This window comes from Nanorana parkeri, unplaced genomic scaffold (assembly GCF_000935625.1).
Source record: "Nanorana parkeri isolate BGI_ZX_2015 unplaced genomic scaffold, ASM93562v1 scaffold123, whole genome shotgun sequence".
Taxonomy (NCBI): Eukaryota; Metazoa; Chordata; class Amphibia; order Anura; family Dicroglossidae; genus Nanorana; species Nanorana parkeri.
The window spans coordinates 2060544-2077615 of record NW_017306391.1 but is presented as its reverse complement, the minus strand read 5'-3'; the positions used below and the strand labels follow the sequence as shown (position 1 = coordinate 2077615).

Genomic DNA, 17072 nt, shown 5'->3' with positions numbered 1-17072 from the left:
AGTTCAGGTATCTCTACATAAATTTCAACATATTCAATTTAAATATTTCACAGTTTGGCATCTCTTGACAAGCAACTTAGAATAATAAATCTTGTGAATTTAGCACCTCTGTCACCTAGGAAACAAATGTGATAATGTTATTTGGGCTTCTTCACACTTTTTATATACATTACTTCATCATTCTGTTTTGCATTGTGGGATGGGAACACATATCAAATATAAAAAATAAGAAACCTACACCTACATCCAAACCATAAACAGTTCAGTCCAGTTTGTCCGATCTCCTGTTTATGTGGTTTGATGTAATAAAAGGAGTTTCTCTAGTCAAGTAATAAAATGAGACCTAGTTTAAATGAAAATATATTTTTATAGGGATGCACCGATACCAGTATCGGTATTGGAGCCGATACTGGACATTTTCTGGAGTACTCATGAAAATGCCCCGATACTAAGCGGCGATACTGGCACTTTACATTTTTAATACATTTGTCTGTTGTAAGGTCCCACGCTTGCTGGGGACCTCGCGGCAGCCTTCTAGGGACCTCGCTGTGGCTGTTTACAGTGACGGCCACATTTCTCCTCCCTCGCGAACCATTCCTGGAAGGGCCTGCGAGGACGTGCGCAGCACTGGTGAGCAACACAGAGGTATGTAGCTTCATATTATTCTGGATTGCTGTGCAATGTATTGCTGAAATTTGTAGTCCTCTATAGCTGATGGTATTATTCTGGATTGATGTATAATGTATTGCTGGGATTTGTAGTCTTCTATAGCTGGTGGTATTCTGCATTGCTGTATAATGTATTGCTCGGATTTATAGTCCTTCTACAGCTTGGAGTCGGTGGCAGAACTACCAGGGTTGCAGAAGTTGCAGCTGAGACCAGGCCCTGGCTCTTAAACACTGTCCTAAAATCATTAGTCTGTATTGTTTTAGAAAAACTGTTACCTTTTTTTTTAGTGTCATGTATCGGTAATAAGTATTGGTACTTGTTCTCGGTCTGGAAAATAATGGTATCCGTGCATCCCTATATTTTTATATTTTTCTTTGTAATTGTGGTAAGAGAAATTAGACAATCCTTTGATGGGCATCATGGTCAGTATGACACTGTCTATGGAGTGAACATACATTACTTCTGTTTCCTGGAACTGTCTCTTTTTGTGCTATAGAGCCATTATTTCTTAGCAGTATCAGAGGATTATCCTGTTTGAAAAAGATGACACGATATTTAAAGATATTGATCTTCTCCAAAATCCAATGGGCAGTGTGTGTGTATGTATGTACACTGAGTGGCCAGTTTATTATGACCACCTGACGTTTGTAGGCAAATTAGCTATAATTTTCGCGCTGAAGTTGCTAGAGGGCCAGACCATTATAAATAGGGAAGCAGGTTGTTTACCACGACAGTAGAAGTGATTCTTTTCTGAAGATATGGGTAAACAGCGATTTAACAGCCTTTGAACATGGGATGTTGGCGCTCGAAACCATGGAGCGAGTATCAGCAAAACAGCAGAATTTGTTAGATTTTCAAGAGCAGCTGTTGTTAAAGTGTTTAAAGACTGGACTGTCAGCCGAAAATCTGGGTCTGAGCGTGCGAATTGTGGCCGTCAGCGACTAGTCAATGTTAGGGCAGAACGCAGTGTCAGATTCCTCGCATCACCTCTCAACATCTCATGGACTCACGAGGCGGCCCAACTAAGTCATCTCGTGGAGTTATCTCGTGGCCCAACGAAGTACTGATGGGGTGGTCATAATAATCTGGCCACTCAGTGTATATATGTATATGTATGTATGTGTATAATATATAATGAATGATATTGATCTTCTAATAGAATCGTTCTTTATGGGGTTTTTTAAAGATCACACTAGGCAGCTGAGACACAGTATATGGCTCATTTTCATGACTGATCACCCTCTTCAGAGTGCTTTTGTGTCATTATTATAAAGTTGGTAGATTTTCCAATAATTAGAAATAGGGTCATGTCTCATAGCAGCTTTTAGGGCTCAGTCATCTATAGAAATTGTGAAACCGCTAACCCTTAATTAATACAAGACAAAATCATTTAATTAGCTTCATAGGTCATGCATCCATAGTTCACGACTCGGCAGAAGCTTTTTTGTAGGTCCTTAGGTGAATAATTGCAGACCTGAATCAGTAACTTGAGGCAGTGTGCTGTAACTCATGGCAATCCACCACATAAAACCCTCTTGCAGTTTTGTGAAAGCTGATTTAAGAAATTAAATCTTCTAATTTGTTCAGTATGGTGAACTTTGTAGACCCCATGTGTTGTAATAGTAAAACTATGAGCCCCACAGCAAGGGGTCTATTTATAAATCTTCTGCCCAGACATAGGCTGGGTGAACGCCATTCAATGACATTCCTGCCACTAGATGGAGCTGAAGAGCATATGCGCCTCAGCTCCATCCTGTGGCAGGAATGTTGTGTGAATGGCATTCGCCCAGCATATGGCTGGGCAGAAGATTTATAAATAGTCCCCCGAGTATTTCCAGATAATCTACTGACCATGTACACGAAGGTGTATCCTACATCCAAAGATGAGGCAAAGAACATGCCTGCTATGTCACCCCAAACGTATTGTAATTATACAGGAGGTTTATGGTAGAAGAATGATAACCTCAGTACAAAATTATGTTCTGTGCCTGCTTACTACTAGAATTCTTGGAACTAGATTTGCTTTAATGGCAAGTTTTTGCTTAAGATTCCGTATAAAATATAAATTCCAAGAATGCATGGATAAAATAATCCAACGTGTCACAAAAGATACACAGCCTACCATTATGGGAAACTGATATATGGAAGGCAGGGAAGTGGATGTGAAACCTCTTCGATTCAAGGAGTTACAAAAAATATAGCTCTATAATTAAAATCACACGGCCAGATTTAAACCTTTTCTCTATATAAGTGCTAAGACTTACACATGCTGTCTTCTTTTATACAGTGTTTACTAGCCATGCAGACTGAAATGTATCTGCAACTAATTACCTTTATTTCATCAGTAAACTATATTAGCAAATATACATAAAATAGATCTAAATATACAATAGATGCTTGGTTATTATCATTTATTTGTAGCACATGTCTTTTGAGTGGACTGAGTTAAAAGAAAATCTTAAATTGTCTAAATTATCCTAAATACACAGGCATGCATTTCCACAGTGCTAGGCTACAATAAATGCAGAGATTCAAGTTCCAGCAACATAAGAAGTATTGTATAGACATCATGCACTTTTTGAGTTTTACATTTATAAGTCTGTTTCCCATTTATGGGCACTAGTGCTGTATGAACAGCATCTCCCCAGGATTTATAACTTTGTGATTGGAGGAGGAAAAATGATATCACATTCCCGCCCCCTCCTCTCCTCCTCCGATCACAGAATGCCTTGTATTCTTTAAAAAAAATCCAAGGCATTTTGTGAATGGGCAAGTAGTGAGGAGAGGCAAGTGATATGACTGGGGCACATCACTGCTTAAGTCACATATCTTTCTCCCTGCGGTGCCTTTTGTTTGTAAATTATCAGTAAAAAGCTGTGTGTTATGTCTGGGCAAAGTCTCTTGCACACAATGCCACTCAGTGTGTCTGTTTTTTATGGCTGTTTATCCTCTGTTTGAGGAGATTTCCTTGCTTCTTGTGACACAGGACAGGAGGTGAGGGCAAATCTCCATAGTGGGGACATAGGCAGCCATAAAATACCTAGCAGTGATTCTATCCTGTCTTCTGGCTTCAAAACAAAAAAATATTATTACTTTGTTTTACCTTAAAACTAATTAATACATATGCCAGCCTGTAAAGAGAGCTGAGAATCACTGTTGGGATACATTGAGGGCAGGAGCTGCTCACTGCGCTGGGACCAATGCTCATAAGATTTTTAGGAAGACTGACTGTTCTTTACCCATTTTCGCATGGAAAATGACAAATTCACAAAACACAGAAAACATGTATTGGCATTATTTGAGATGTATATTTATATAGTATGGCCATAAAGTCTGCAGCATGATAAGTAGCCTGAGGAGTTTATAATTGGTTCTGAGCCTCCAATACCCTTTCATTTACAGCCAAATTCTGGATCTTTCTGAGCTTGCACTACCTCCCACATTCCTATTGAAACATTACTATGGTGGACAGCCTCACTTGCCAAAAATATACGAAAGAGCAAGTTGTGAAGGTTGCCGCAGATATGTGCAGGTACTTTATACCTGCAGCAGTGTTTTGTTCTATTTTTTTATTAACAAGTGTCTTTCGTGTCAATTTCATGAGCAAACATTAATTTGTATGTTGCTGTTAATGAGATAAATGGTTCCCTCTGCTTTCCTTTTTAGGTCTTGTTTGGTGCATGAATAATTATTTATTCGCTGTGAAAGACCTGAGTTTGGAGATGCAATCTCCTAGAATACCTGGCAGAAAACGAGGGAGACCCCCACTCCACTCAAATGCTCTGAAAATGACAGTCCATAACATCTATTCTGGTTCAGCTGGATCCATCCCACCTGTAAAAATTCCAAAGAAGAGAGGAAGGAAACCTGGTTTTAAGGTACAAACCATCTTTAAAAGGAAACTTAATATAGTGATTAACTGTTGTAGTGTCCAAGTAGATAAGCTTTCACAGACTGTCCAGAATTGTAACAGAATGTACAGTATACAGTATGTAATGCAATGTCTGCGAGCCACTGATTCAGTGTAATGCCCAGAAACATTTATAATTAGCAGGCAAAGGACACTTCAATAATTTAGTTAGTTTTGAGTATGTAAAATAGAATTCTGTGCGGGGTTCTTACTTTAGAGATGTACTCTGATAAGAAACAGAAGCTTTGCTTGGTGGGTGATACAAGGGCATCAATATCATCGGGAAAATAAGCAGAACATCTAGCAAGGCAGACAATTTTCATGCAATAGAAGTGTTGGAAATTAATATTTTGTGTTCTCTTTTTGAATTATCAGAAGGAGCTTGAGGCTCCTTTTCATGTCTTTACTGGCTCTCCTTAGCCGCTTTGATGTTTGTGGAGTTCTATAGCTCAAGCTGCAATTTACTGACAAGTGAATGAATGACACATGGCAGTGACTTGTCCCTTATTTGACAGCTCTGTACAAGGGTAAAGTCAGACAAAGTGAAATATAATGCAGGCAGCTAATGCTGTACCGACACCTTTGCTAACCCTCAGTACTATGAAAATACTTTGTCATACATTAAATGTTGATGTGTAAAACAAAGATGGTATATATATATATTAAAACACATATAACAGTTTAACAACTAATAATATTTCACAATAAAAAACAATTAAAATGGATTCAAAACCATTATAGCTTGCCTTTAACCCTTTAGTGATGCCAACATTCAAGAAGCATCATTTAAGGGGTAGCAGGTAGTCATTGTCTTGTCTTCCCTCACTCATTCTTCTCTTCCACCTACTATGTAATAAGTATAAGCAGAGAATGATAGCATCTCCTCTTTCTGTCTTCTTCTAACACATGTATGATGAGAGTTATGTGGAAAAGGAGACATGATTATTTAATGCCTGTGTTCACTGATCATGATCATTATAGAAGGGATGCTGGCAGCACCTGAGCTGGGAACAGAAAAGCAGCGATTACATGATTGACTCCTTTTGTTATTCTGCAGTGATTGATTATATCTGTTGGTAAGGCAATCCAATACTAGATCAATACTGTATGAAATGTAGCAATGTTTAAGAGCTGAAGAGGCCTTAATCACATCTGGCCTCAGTTGTACTTAACTGCGATAATAAAAAAGATAAGGACACATACATACTATAATTATAAAAACACCTAACCTATATTTTACTGAAACTTCCTATTTGTAAATATAATTTCTACATAGATACTCCATGCTTTCATTTCAGCTATTGTAATGTCTTTGTTCTATGGGTAACATAGTAAATGATCAAATTAGCACATATGCTCTTGTCTGTACATACATCTGTACAGGTGGCATGAAGAAAAGCAAAGAATCAAATATTTATGCTCAATCTACACTTTTTTTTACCCACCGCTTAAAACAAAAGAAGTTCTTTAAACAGCATGTGAGAAGCTAGCTATTGCAGTTTAAATCATTCAGCGGCAAGCTAAAACAGCGGCATAGATTACATCTACAAGAAAAAAAATTTATTCGTAGAATAAGAAGCATGAACTGCAAATTGGTCCTCAATAGGGATGCTATAAAATAGCCTTATTCTGTATTTTCTAGTCATATGTAAATAATCCACTTGAATCAATTTTTTCACACGGATTGTTGTAATTTTTACACAGATTTGTTTATTAACACTTTAGTGTGCAGTTGGTTCACATAGACCGAGCGCAACATATTTGCTTTACATTTATTCTGTATTATGTTTCTCAAAAGTTAATAACCATTGGCTACAAGAACCCTTTTTTACTGGCTGTGTGGAAAGATCCTTGATAGAAGGTAGAAACCCTACTGAAAAGTAACTGTCTTGTTTTACATCTCTCATGAAATGAATAGAAATGTAAAAATGATACTTGAGGGATCTGAACTAAAGTAAATGCCTCTCCATATGAATCAAGTCAATATTGGGCAAGTGTTACTCCTAAGAGGCCATTGTGGGCTGCTATGCATGAACTTGCATCTGTTTAAACCCGTGATTACACTGGACATTGAGAGGTATCTGTGAAGATGCTTGCTTTTATCAGGGGAGCAATCGTTTATTTATGGGAGCAATGAACCAGCCATGTATTTGCATTAGGAGGAAATTATGGAACATTATCCAAGATATTATTGCAGTGTTCAAACACTATTGATTATGCAATTACAACATGTGATATTATTTAGTAATTGGCTATATTTTTCTATATTTGCACGTCAACCAAGCTTTCCATCACAGCAAGTGACAGCGACAAGGGTTGGGACAAACTATAATAGTGCCTGAGCAGTTGCAATGGGTTGAGTCAGTAGACTAATGGAAAACAGAGCAGTTGAGGTGATTATATTTTATTCCCACATAATATAGGGTTAATTTAAACAAGTTCCACCCAGCGTATACCCAGGGCGCATATCGTTCGCACGCAGCTAGCACCCCTAGATGGCTCTGGTAATTATAGGTATTGTCTATATTCATCAGTGCCATCTAGGCGCATTAGTGAACTCTTATGAATAATCCACTATGTATATAATATTGATAGCATAAAAATAATTTCTTAAGAATATAAATTATTTTCTGTTTTATGAAACAAACTAAAACACACACTACAAGGGGTGCTTGCAACAGTCATTATTTAAATGGGTAATATTTATTTATTTATTTACTTTTGCTTCAACTGCTCAAGCACTTTTGGTGGACAACTTGGTCTGTATGTAAATGTGTCAACGTTGACCATAGTGACAGTGACATGGGTTGGAACAAACTATATAACTGCCAGTGGTGTTTGAGCAGTTGAAGCAATAGTTTAAAAAATGAGTTTGAACTTTTAAAAATTACTGTTATGAGTGCTCCTTATAGTGTTTTAGTTTGTTTTATAAAAACTGAAAATAATTTACATTTTAAACAATTTTGATGCTATCAATATTAATTATGTAGTATGTGTAGATAAAATATAATCCACACTGGAGGTTCACTGTTTTCAAAACGGTGTCCGACTCTTAAAGGTTGTTTTACTAAAGTCAAATAGGCACTTTTGTTAGTGAATGTGGTGAAAATTTACTTTGTAGAGATTATTATTATTGTTATTGATATAGCACTAACAATTTATGCAGCGCTTTACACACATTGCACCTTCACATCAGTGCCTGCCCTCAAGGAGCATACAATCTGAGGTCCCTATCTCACATGCACACAGGGCCAAATAACCTTCCAGCATTTCTTTGGAGTGTGGGAGGAAGCGGATTACCTGGAGGAAATCCACACACGCACAGGAAGGTCATGCAAACTTTATGCAGCTAGTTAAAGGAGAACTATGAGGTGAGTGCTTTTCACTCACCTCATAGTTCTAGCCGACCTGTGACAATGAGACTGTCACAGGTCGGCTCAGTAGATCGGGAGGTGAGCGAACACATACCGGGTTCACTCGCCTCTCGATCCTGTCACGGCTCTCTGCCATGACAGGGGGAGGGGCTGTATTCCCCTCTCCCCGCTCCGATCTGCCAGCGCTGACTGGCGGAACGGATGGGGAAGGGGGCGGGTACAGCTGGCTCTGCCTCTAGATAGGCAGAGCCAGCTGTCACTCACGCAGCTGGGTGGATCCCGTCATCTACGTTGGGGTCCGCTCCGGCGTCTCAGTATACCGCGAGCTGTAGCTCGCGGTATACTGAGCTTAGAGTAACGGGAGGACGCTAGTTTGTGTCCTCCCGTTACCCTAAGGAGAACTATGGGGAAAAACACTGACCCCATAGTTCTCCTTTAAGGCTGCAATAAATGATTATTTTCATAATCGATTGGTTGTACGATTATTTTTTCGCTTGATCGGATAAAATCTTGTCTTGAATTGTATTGTGATCGTAATGTCTTCCTTATATTGTAAAGCGCTGCGCAAACTGTTGGCACTATATAAATCCTGTATAATAATAATAATAATAATAACAAATCAATACCATCCTTAATTTAAAATAAAATACACAAATGGAGTGTTACAAACATAATGTTTACATCAGAATAGAGCTGAATGCAAAAATGTTTGCAACCACAAAGCACTGAAATGCATGGCATTGCGGTACCGTGTGTTCCAGTGCGGAAGATCACACTGTGGATGGGAGGCGCATTTAGGGTGCCATTGAAATGAATGGCAGCAAAATTTGTCAGGCCAAAACCGAAAATGATTTTTTTTCCCCACCTTTTGAAAAAATGTTTTCAAATAATTGTATTGTAAGCACATGGCACGGGAATGACAGCTGCCAGTGGCAAGATTCAGCAGCTGAATAAGTACAGCCAGTAGTGCGCTGGGGAAATAGCTAGCCTGCTATTGGCCATTTCAAATTGTAATTGTAGTTGTAATAGTTAACAACTATTCTCATTATCAATTAATCTGAATAGTTGTTTGTAGCCCTACAGATAGTGTCTAGACCGGGATTCGAAATGGGGAACCCCAGTGCTGCAAGGCAGAAGTACTAACCATTAAGCCTAGTTGAAAGCAAGAAAAAAAAACTGTATATTTTTACGATTAACTGATGAAAGTCAAGTTTCACCTCATTCACTAAACTAAGGAAACATTCCCAAGCAAAGGGAATTTTTCCTTGAGCAAATCAAACTGTTAGGGCCCATTCATACCACATCCAGATCATATCCAGACCAGACCAGATTGTTTCTGGACTCAAAATGCATCCTAACGTATCCCTATGTTATTTCTGGCCTCTGTTCACATCAGCGCAGTCCGTTCCAGACCAGACCAGACCAGAAAAATACTGCATGTCTCATTTTGTCTGGTCTGGAATGCACTGGAACTGCGGCAAGTTAACACTATTTTCTGGACCAGATCTGGTCCGGAAAATGGTGTAAACCTGCCCTTAGAGAATTCATTTATAAAACTTCTACCTAGCCTTATGCTTGCACAACATTCCGGCCACTAGATGGAGCTGAGGAATTCCCTATACTTCCTGGCTCCATATAGTGGCAGGATTGCCGAGATTTATAAATCAGACCATTGGTGTGTAAGAACAGTAACGCACAACATTTGTATAGCACTGCAAAGATACAGATACTGCATAAGTAATTAAATAGAATAAAAATTATGCATTGAGTTAAGTGTTGTTTTTTAACTATACGGTGGCTTCTATTATTGACCTGCTGAATCACTGTCATTGGACAGACATGAAGGTCACAGCGAAGTCAGATATTCTGTGTACTTGTTTGAAGTCAGTCAATAGGAAAATACTAAAGCCACTCGATCTGCATGAGCGTCAGGGAAAAAGCATTTTCAAAATGAGAGACCAGCAGTAGGAGCCTTCATACTTCCTCTTTACAGAGCTCCCTTAAAATATTAACAAATATTGGTAATATTATTTACATAAAGATAACCTCTTATTGAGTGTTTATCTTAAAAAACAAAAAATTTTAAAGGAATTTACATTTTAAATCCACTTCCCTTTACTGATTCAGGAGCTTAATTCTGACAAATGACGATGTCCTGATCTTTATATAAATGGTAAGCAGTATTTGGACTCCAAAGTTTGGGCTGGAGTTGTGCCCCAACAGTGTTGCATAGACACTCGGGGGGGATGGGGGACGACACTTTCTTCCTTTAGCAAGAATGCAGTCAAGCTCTGAATATAGTAAATTGTCAATTTGACATTGCCCTAAAGCTAACACACAGGCCCCTTTGTTTCTCTTTGCATTTTATTTCCAAAGTTGTATCCATCAATTCCTGAACCCTACTGCGCAGGGATTTTATTTTTAGTGTGCTCACTTGATTAATTTTCCAAATTGTTTCTGCTTTTTACAACACCCACTTTGACAATTCATTCTGCTATCCATTTCTAAATGTCACAGATTATTCAAACTGTTTATTTGAACTCATCAGGATTAGGCAATCCATGACGCTCTCAATGACTCGATCACCATGGTGACAAAATTTAATTTGTAAAACCTACGCTGGCTGTCTAAAGTCTGAATTCCATTAATATTTTTTTCCTTGCATTCTTTGTGATGTTAATCCTCTGATTTCTCTTTTTAATCATACTAAGTTGACCAAAGCAGACACTAACAAAGCATTGTGCAGCAGAAATAACAAATGCTTGTTTCCTCTTGTGCCAGCACCATAAGACAAAATATAAGATTTAAATCCGGATAAGAGATAAACCATTGTAAAACTACATGATATCAGTCATATTTATTCATGTCACAGCTATTTTAGATAAGCCACCAGGTCAAAATTATGACCAAATTGGGGGTATGGCTCTGGAAACGCCTCATTTTCTTTTTTAAAAAGGTGACTTTGATGGTAGAAGGCATTTACACATGCATATATTTATTTTTGCACCATCTTATATACATACGACCATTAAAACAATATTTGTTTTGCATTGCCAGAAACCCTGTCTGGAATGTTGTCACCTTTTGGTCATTACCTTTAAAATACCCTAACACCTTTATAACAAGTCAGTATTTTATACATTTTTGTTTATGATGGTTAAACACCTCTTGCAATCCAATTCTATTCTATAAAACAAGTTTTGGTATATTATCCTTTTAATATGTAAAATCTTTATGGAGCTATTATTGTTCTAAATATATAACAATATTATCATTCATCGTTTTTGAGACTTTTTTTCACCTGGTGATCTGACCAGTAAGTCTGTTATTTTTCAACTTCCTTTAACAGACCAAGCTGTCCAGGAAAAGTGGTAGATTGAGAAACCATTTAACTCTGACAGGGGTGCTTACAATTGTCAGATTTCATTAATTTATGTAAAACCTTTATCCCCCCCCAAAAAAAAATAAACAAAAGCTGCTGTATCTGTAATTGCTTAAAAAGGGTTAGCTGGAGTTCGGCATTTAATATATTAGTCAAGTTCCTGTGAATTTGCTAGTACATCTAATTCAAAGGGTGACAATGCTGCTGTCCATTTTGGGATACGCGTATATACGCAATATACAATTTTGCTCTTGTGTTGTGTGTGCCTAAAGGGGCAAACCTGTGGCCTAAAGGGGCATACCTGTGAGCTGATCATGGACCAACCTCCTTCCACACACATTAGCCTGTGCTTGTCACTTTCTAGACACCTGCCAATAGGACTTGATTTGCAAAAATGCAGTATGGCATAGCTGCAAATTTAAGAAGGTATCATAGGAAAGGGTGATAGAGTTAATAAAGAAAACTAAATATGCACAATCATTATTGATAGCCCATTGATTTTATATAGGATATTTTAAATGTGTATATTTTGTGCATATTTTTGGTTGAATGCATATTTCTGTAAAGTGGTCTAGCAATGGTGGTCTCTAAATAAGTTACAGCTGCTTTAAGCAATAGCTCTCCGCTTCTGTGCCTACGTAGTTCTTAATAATGCAACTGGGAAAATCTAAGAAGCAAGCCACATACTGTATATTTTTCATTTCAAGACTGGCACTTTACAGAGAGAAATGCAGAGCTGCCATTGCTGACCTCCTTCTGAAAATTCTCTTTGCTTGGCTGATGGCAAAAGGCTTCACTAGTATTTGAGCTACTGACCTGAAGGAAGCATGCAGTCTGTGAACAAATAACTTTTGATATAAATATGTGTTCTGTGTCAGTAACTCAAAGCTCGTAAGCCACTGAATCAACATAAATGCCAGACAACTAAAATCATAAGGAGTCAGAAGCAGCCTTTATTTTTCTCGTAGAACAGGTTTTATTTAATCCAAGGCCTCACATAAGCTATGAGGTAAATAAAGTGTACAATTGGATTCAGGGCACCTTCAAAAACATTAACTGTGTATGATAATAGTAATAGTGCTAACAAATGAAAACTGTCAAATGTTAAGTCATAGTGTTGCAATCAATTTAATTAAAATTTGATTGATGGGACATGCCACCCTTTTCTTGCTCCAGATTTTTTTTATCCGTGATCCCATTAATAAAGATGGATCTGATCAAGTACATGTTAGAAAGGTATAGGTTCTAAATTGGAAATCCTTACATTCCATAACAAATACAGAACACCAGAGATAAAATATAGCTTGGCCTAGGTATAACATGTGCCTGTGTAATGTACCTTCAAGTACCAATGCATTTACTGTTTACATTTACCTGTTTGAAAGGGTAAAACAAATGATAAAATATTTTGAACTGCAATAAAGTAGCAATTTTACCAATAGATACACATTCATTGGTCCAGTTGTTTAATTATTGGGGTGGTTCCCAAAGGTGCCTGCAGCATTCAGCATTTACAGCCTTGTTAGGATGTCCAGGTATTCTAAACCTCTGATACTTCTGGGTAGTACTGGAGCTCCTCGCTCCCTCCAAGTCCCCATACATCACTATTGGCCCATCACTAAGATGGCCTGCTACACTGACCATTAGAATGTGTAAGAGGCAAGAGGGGGCAGGCAAGCCTCAGCAACAACAGAAAACGCTTCACCTGATCACAAGGGCTCAGCATTCAAGCGAAGCAGGGGGCATTGAAAGCTCCTGGAGATATGTGCAACCAGCTCTGTGTGCCCGCATTTCATACCTGCCACCTGCTTTTTTGTTTTTTTAAAGTAAACTTTTAATGAAAGAAAAATGGAGGTTGCCATCGCTGACCACTCCTAAAATTTCTAGTTGCCTGGCTAATCTAATGTTCTTCTTTCTGCACTGCTAAGAGTAAATTACCTGACATAAGTATGCAGATAAGAACTTTTTTTTCTGACTTTACTGATTTTGTTTCTGGTCAGAGGCTCAAAGTATTGAACCAGTGCTTTAGTAAGTCAGTAATCTAGCTTTATAGGAATTGGGGCATTAATGGCAACCCCAATATTTCTGTCATGACAGGTTTTCTTAAAGAAGAAAGCCAGGTAAAGTTATACTCTCCCAATCCTCAGGGCTGGCTTTGACAGTACTCCATCCTACGCTGCAGTGATGGAATGTCCCTCTTGTGTTCTCACGTCCTATACACTTTGTATTGGATGTGATGATTTACAGGACCTTAGACTGCTGCAGCAGAGGGGGAGAGAGGCTGCAGGGAACAGTTTATTAGCAAGCTGCCTGTGAGGATCAGGTGGATATAACTTTTGTCTAGGGAGCACAATAACACTTAAGCGAACTATGGGGTAACCTTTTTTTCCCCATAGTTCTCTTTAGGGTCACAGGAGAACATATACAAACGTCCTCCCGTGACCCAAAACTCAGTATATAGTGGGCTATTGCCCGCTATATGCTGAGAGCAGCGCAGCGCAGCCGGGACAGATCTCGGCAACACTGCTGAGATCCAACCAGCTGGCTGATTGAAAACATACCATGCGGTGGTATGTTTTCGCTGACTTCCCGATCAATAGAGCCGACGTGTGACAGTTTCAATGTCACATGTCGGCTCTAACTATGGGGAGTAGTTCACTAACCTCATAGTTCTCCTTTAAAGGAGAACTATGAGGTGAGTGCTTTTCACTCACCTCATAGTTCTACCTCTTGTGTTGTGTGTGCCTAAAGGGGCAAACCTGTGGCCTAAAGGGGCATACCTGTGAGCTGATCATGGACCAACCTCCTTCCACACACATTAGCCTGTGCTTGTCACTTTCTAGACACCTGCCAATAGGACTTGATTTGCAAAAATGCAGTATGGCATAGCTGCAAATTTAAGAAGGTATCATAGGAAAGGGTGATAGAGTTAATAAAGAAAACTAAATATGCACAATCATTATTGATAGCCCATTGATTTTATATAGGATATTTTAAATGTGTATATTTTGTGCATATTTTTGGTTGAATGCATATTTCTGTAAAGTGGTCTAGCAATGGTGGTCTCTAAATAAGTTACAGCTGCTTTAAGCAATAGCTCTCCGCTTCTGTGCCTACGTAGTTCTTAATAATGCAACTGGGAAAATCTAAGAAGCAAGCCACATACTGTATATTTTTCATTTCAAGACTGGCACTTTACAGAGAGAAATGCAGAGCTGCCATTGCTGACCTCCTTCTGAAAATTCTCTTTGCTTGGCTGATGGCAAAAGGCTTCACTAGTATTTGAGCTACTGACCTGAAGGAAGCATGCAGTCTGTGAACAAATAACTTTTGATATAAATATGTGTTCTGTGTCAGTAACTCAAAGCTCGTAAGCCACTGAATCAACATAAATGCCAGACAACTAAAATCATAAGGAGTCAGAAGCAGCCTTTATTTTTCTCGTAGAACAGGTTTTATTTAATCCAAGGCCTCACATAAGCTATGAGGTAAATAAAGTGTACAATTGGATTCAGGGCACCTTCAAAAACATTAACTGTGTATGATAATAGTAATAGTGCTAACAAATGAAAACTGTCAAATGTTAAGTCATAGTGTTGCAATCAATTTAATTAAAATTTGATTGATGGGACATGCCACCCTTTTCTTGCTCCAGATTTTTTTTATCCGTGATCCCATTAATAAAGATGGATCTGATCAAGTACATGTTAGAAAGGTATAGGTTCTAAATTGGAAATCCTTACATTCCATAACAAATACAGAACACCAGAGATAAAATATAGCTTGGCCTAGGTATAACATGTGCCTGTGTAATGTACCTTCAAGTACCAATGCATTTACTGTTTACATTTACCTGTTTGAAAGGGTAAAACAAATGATAAAATATTTTGAACTGCAATAAAGTAGCAATTTTACCAATAGATACACATTCATTGGTCCAGTTGTTTAATTATTGGGGTGGTTCCCAAAGGTGCCTGCAGCATTCAGCATTTACAGCCTTGTTAGGATGTCCAGGTATTCTAAACCTCTGATACTTCTGGGTAGTACTGGAGCTCCTCGCTCCCTCCAAGTCCCCATACATCACTATTGGCCCATCACTAAGATGGCCTGCTACACTGACCATTAGAATGTGTAAGAGGCAAGAGGGGGCAGGCAAGCCTCAGCAACAACAGAAAACGCTTCACCTGATCACAAGGGCTCAGCATTCAAGCGAAGCAGGGGGCATTGAAAGCTCCTGGAGATATGTGCAACCAGCTCTGTGTGCCCGCATTTCATACCTGCCACCTGCTTTTTTGTTTTTTTAAAGTAAACTTTTAATGAAAGAAAAATGGAGGTTGCCATCGCTGACCACTCCTAAAATTTCTAGTTGCCTGGCTAATCTAATGTTCTTCTTTCTGCACTGCTAAGAGTAAATTACCTGACATAAGTATGCAGATAAGAACTTTTTTTTCTGACTTTACTGATTTTGTTTCTGGTCAGAGGCTCAAAGTATTGAACCAGTGCTTTAGTAAGTCAGTAATCTAGCTTTATAGGAATTGGGGCATTAATGGCAACCCCAATATTTCTGTCATGACAGGTTTTCTTAAAGAAGAAAGCCAGGTAAAGTTATACTCTCCCAATCCTCAGGGCTGGCTTTGACAGTACTCCATCCTACGCTGCAGTGATGGAATGTCCCTCTTGTGTTCTCACGTCCTATACACTTTGTATTGGATGTGATGATTTACAGGACCTTAGACTGCTGCAGCAGAGGGGGAGAGAGGCTGCAGGGAACAGTTTATTAGCAAGCTGCCTGTGAGGATCAGGTGGATATAACTTTTGTCTAGGGAGCACAATAACACTTAAGCGAACTATGGGGTAACCTTTTTTTCCCCATAGTTCTCTTTAGGGTCACAGGAGAACATATACAAACGTCCTCCCGTGACCCAAAACTCAGTATATAGTGGGCTATTGCCCGCTATATGCTGAGAGCAGCGCAGCGCAGCCGGGACAGATCTCGGCAACACTGCTGAGATCCAACCAGCTGGCTGATTGAAAACATACCATGCGGTGGTATGTTTTCGCTGACTTCCCGATCAATAGAGCCGACGTGTGACAGTTTCAATGTCACATGTCGGCTCTAACTATGGGGAGTAGTTCACTAACCTCATAGTTCTCCTTTAAAGGAGAACTATGAGGTGAGTGCTTTTCACTCACCTCATAGTTCTACCCGACCTGTGACAATGAGACTCACCTCTCGATCCTGTCATGGCTTTCTGCCCTGACAGGGGATGGGCTGGATTCCCCCCTCCCCGCTCCAATCTGCCAGCGCTGACTTGCAGAACGGACGGGGGAGGGGGGCGGTTACAGCTGGCTCTAGATAGGCAGAGCCAGCTGTCAGTCACGCAACTGGGCAGATCCCGGCACAATTGTCGGGATCCGCTTCAGCTGCGGCGTCTCAGTATACCGCGAGCTACAGCTCGTGGTATACTGAGCCTAGGGTGACGGGAGGACGCTAGTTTGTGTCCTCCCGTTACCCTAAGGAGAACTATGGGGAAAAGCCTTAACCCCATAGTTCTCCTTTAACCCTTACAGTGCGGGTATAGACCCACTGCAAGAGTTAATACAAATTTTAAGGATTTAAATCTCTCCTCAGAATGACTATTGAACCATTGCTTATCCACATGTGTCCTGTGAGCAGATCCATAAACCAGGCACTGCTGGTAAAACTTGAGCAGATTTTGACTTTTTAATCTACATC

The 17072-nt window shown here is 39.2% G+C and overlaps 1 protein-coding gene across 2 annotated transcripts in view; it reads left to right on the top strand.

Moving 5' to 3' along the window:
* Nucleotides 1-4339: 4339 nt before the first annotated feature.
* The window catches only part of SCML4 (sex comb on midleg-like 4 (Drosophila)), a 45070-nt gene continuing 32337 nt past the window's right edge, over nt 4340-17072 (top strand). For both annotated transcript variants that reach the window (XM_018553532.1, XM_018553531.1), the window contains exon 1: nt 4340-4547. In XM_018553532.1, the coding sequence (XP_018409034.1) occupies nt 4350-4547 (198 nt within the window). In that variant the 5' untranslated portion in view covers nt 4340-4349. The remainder of the gene's footprint in view (nt 4548-17072) is intronic.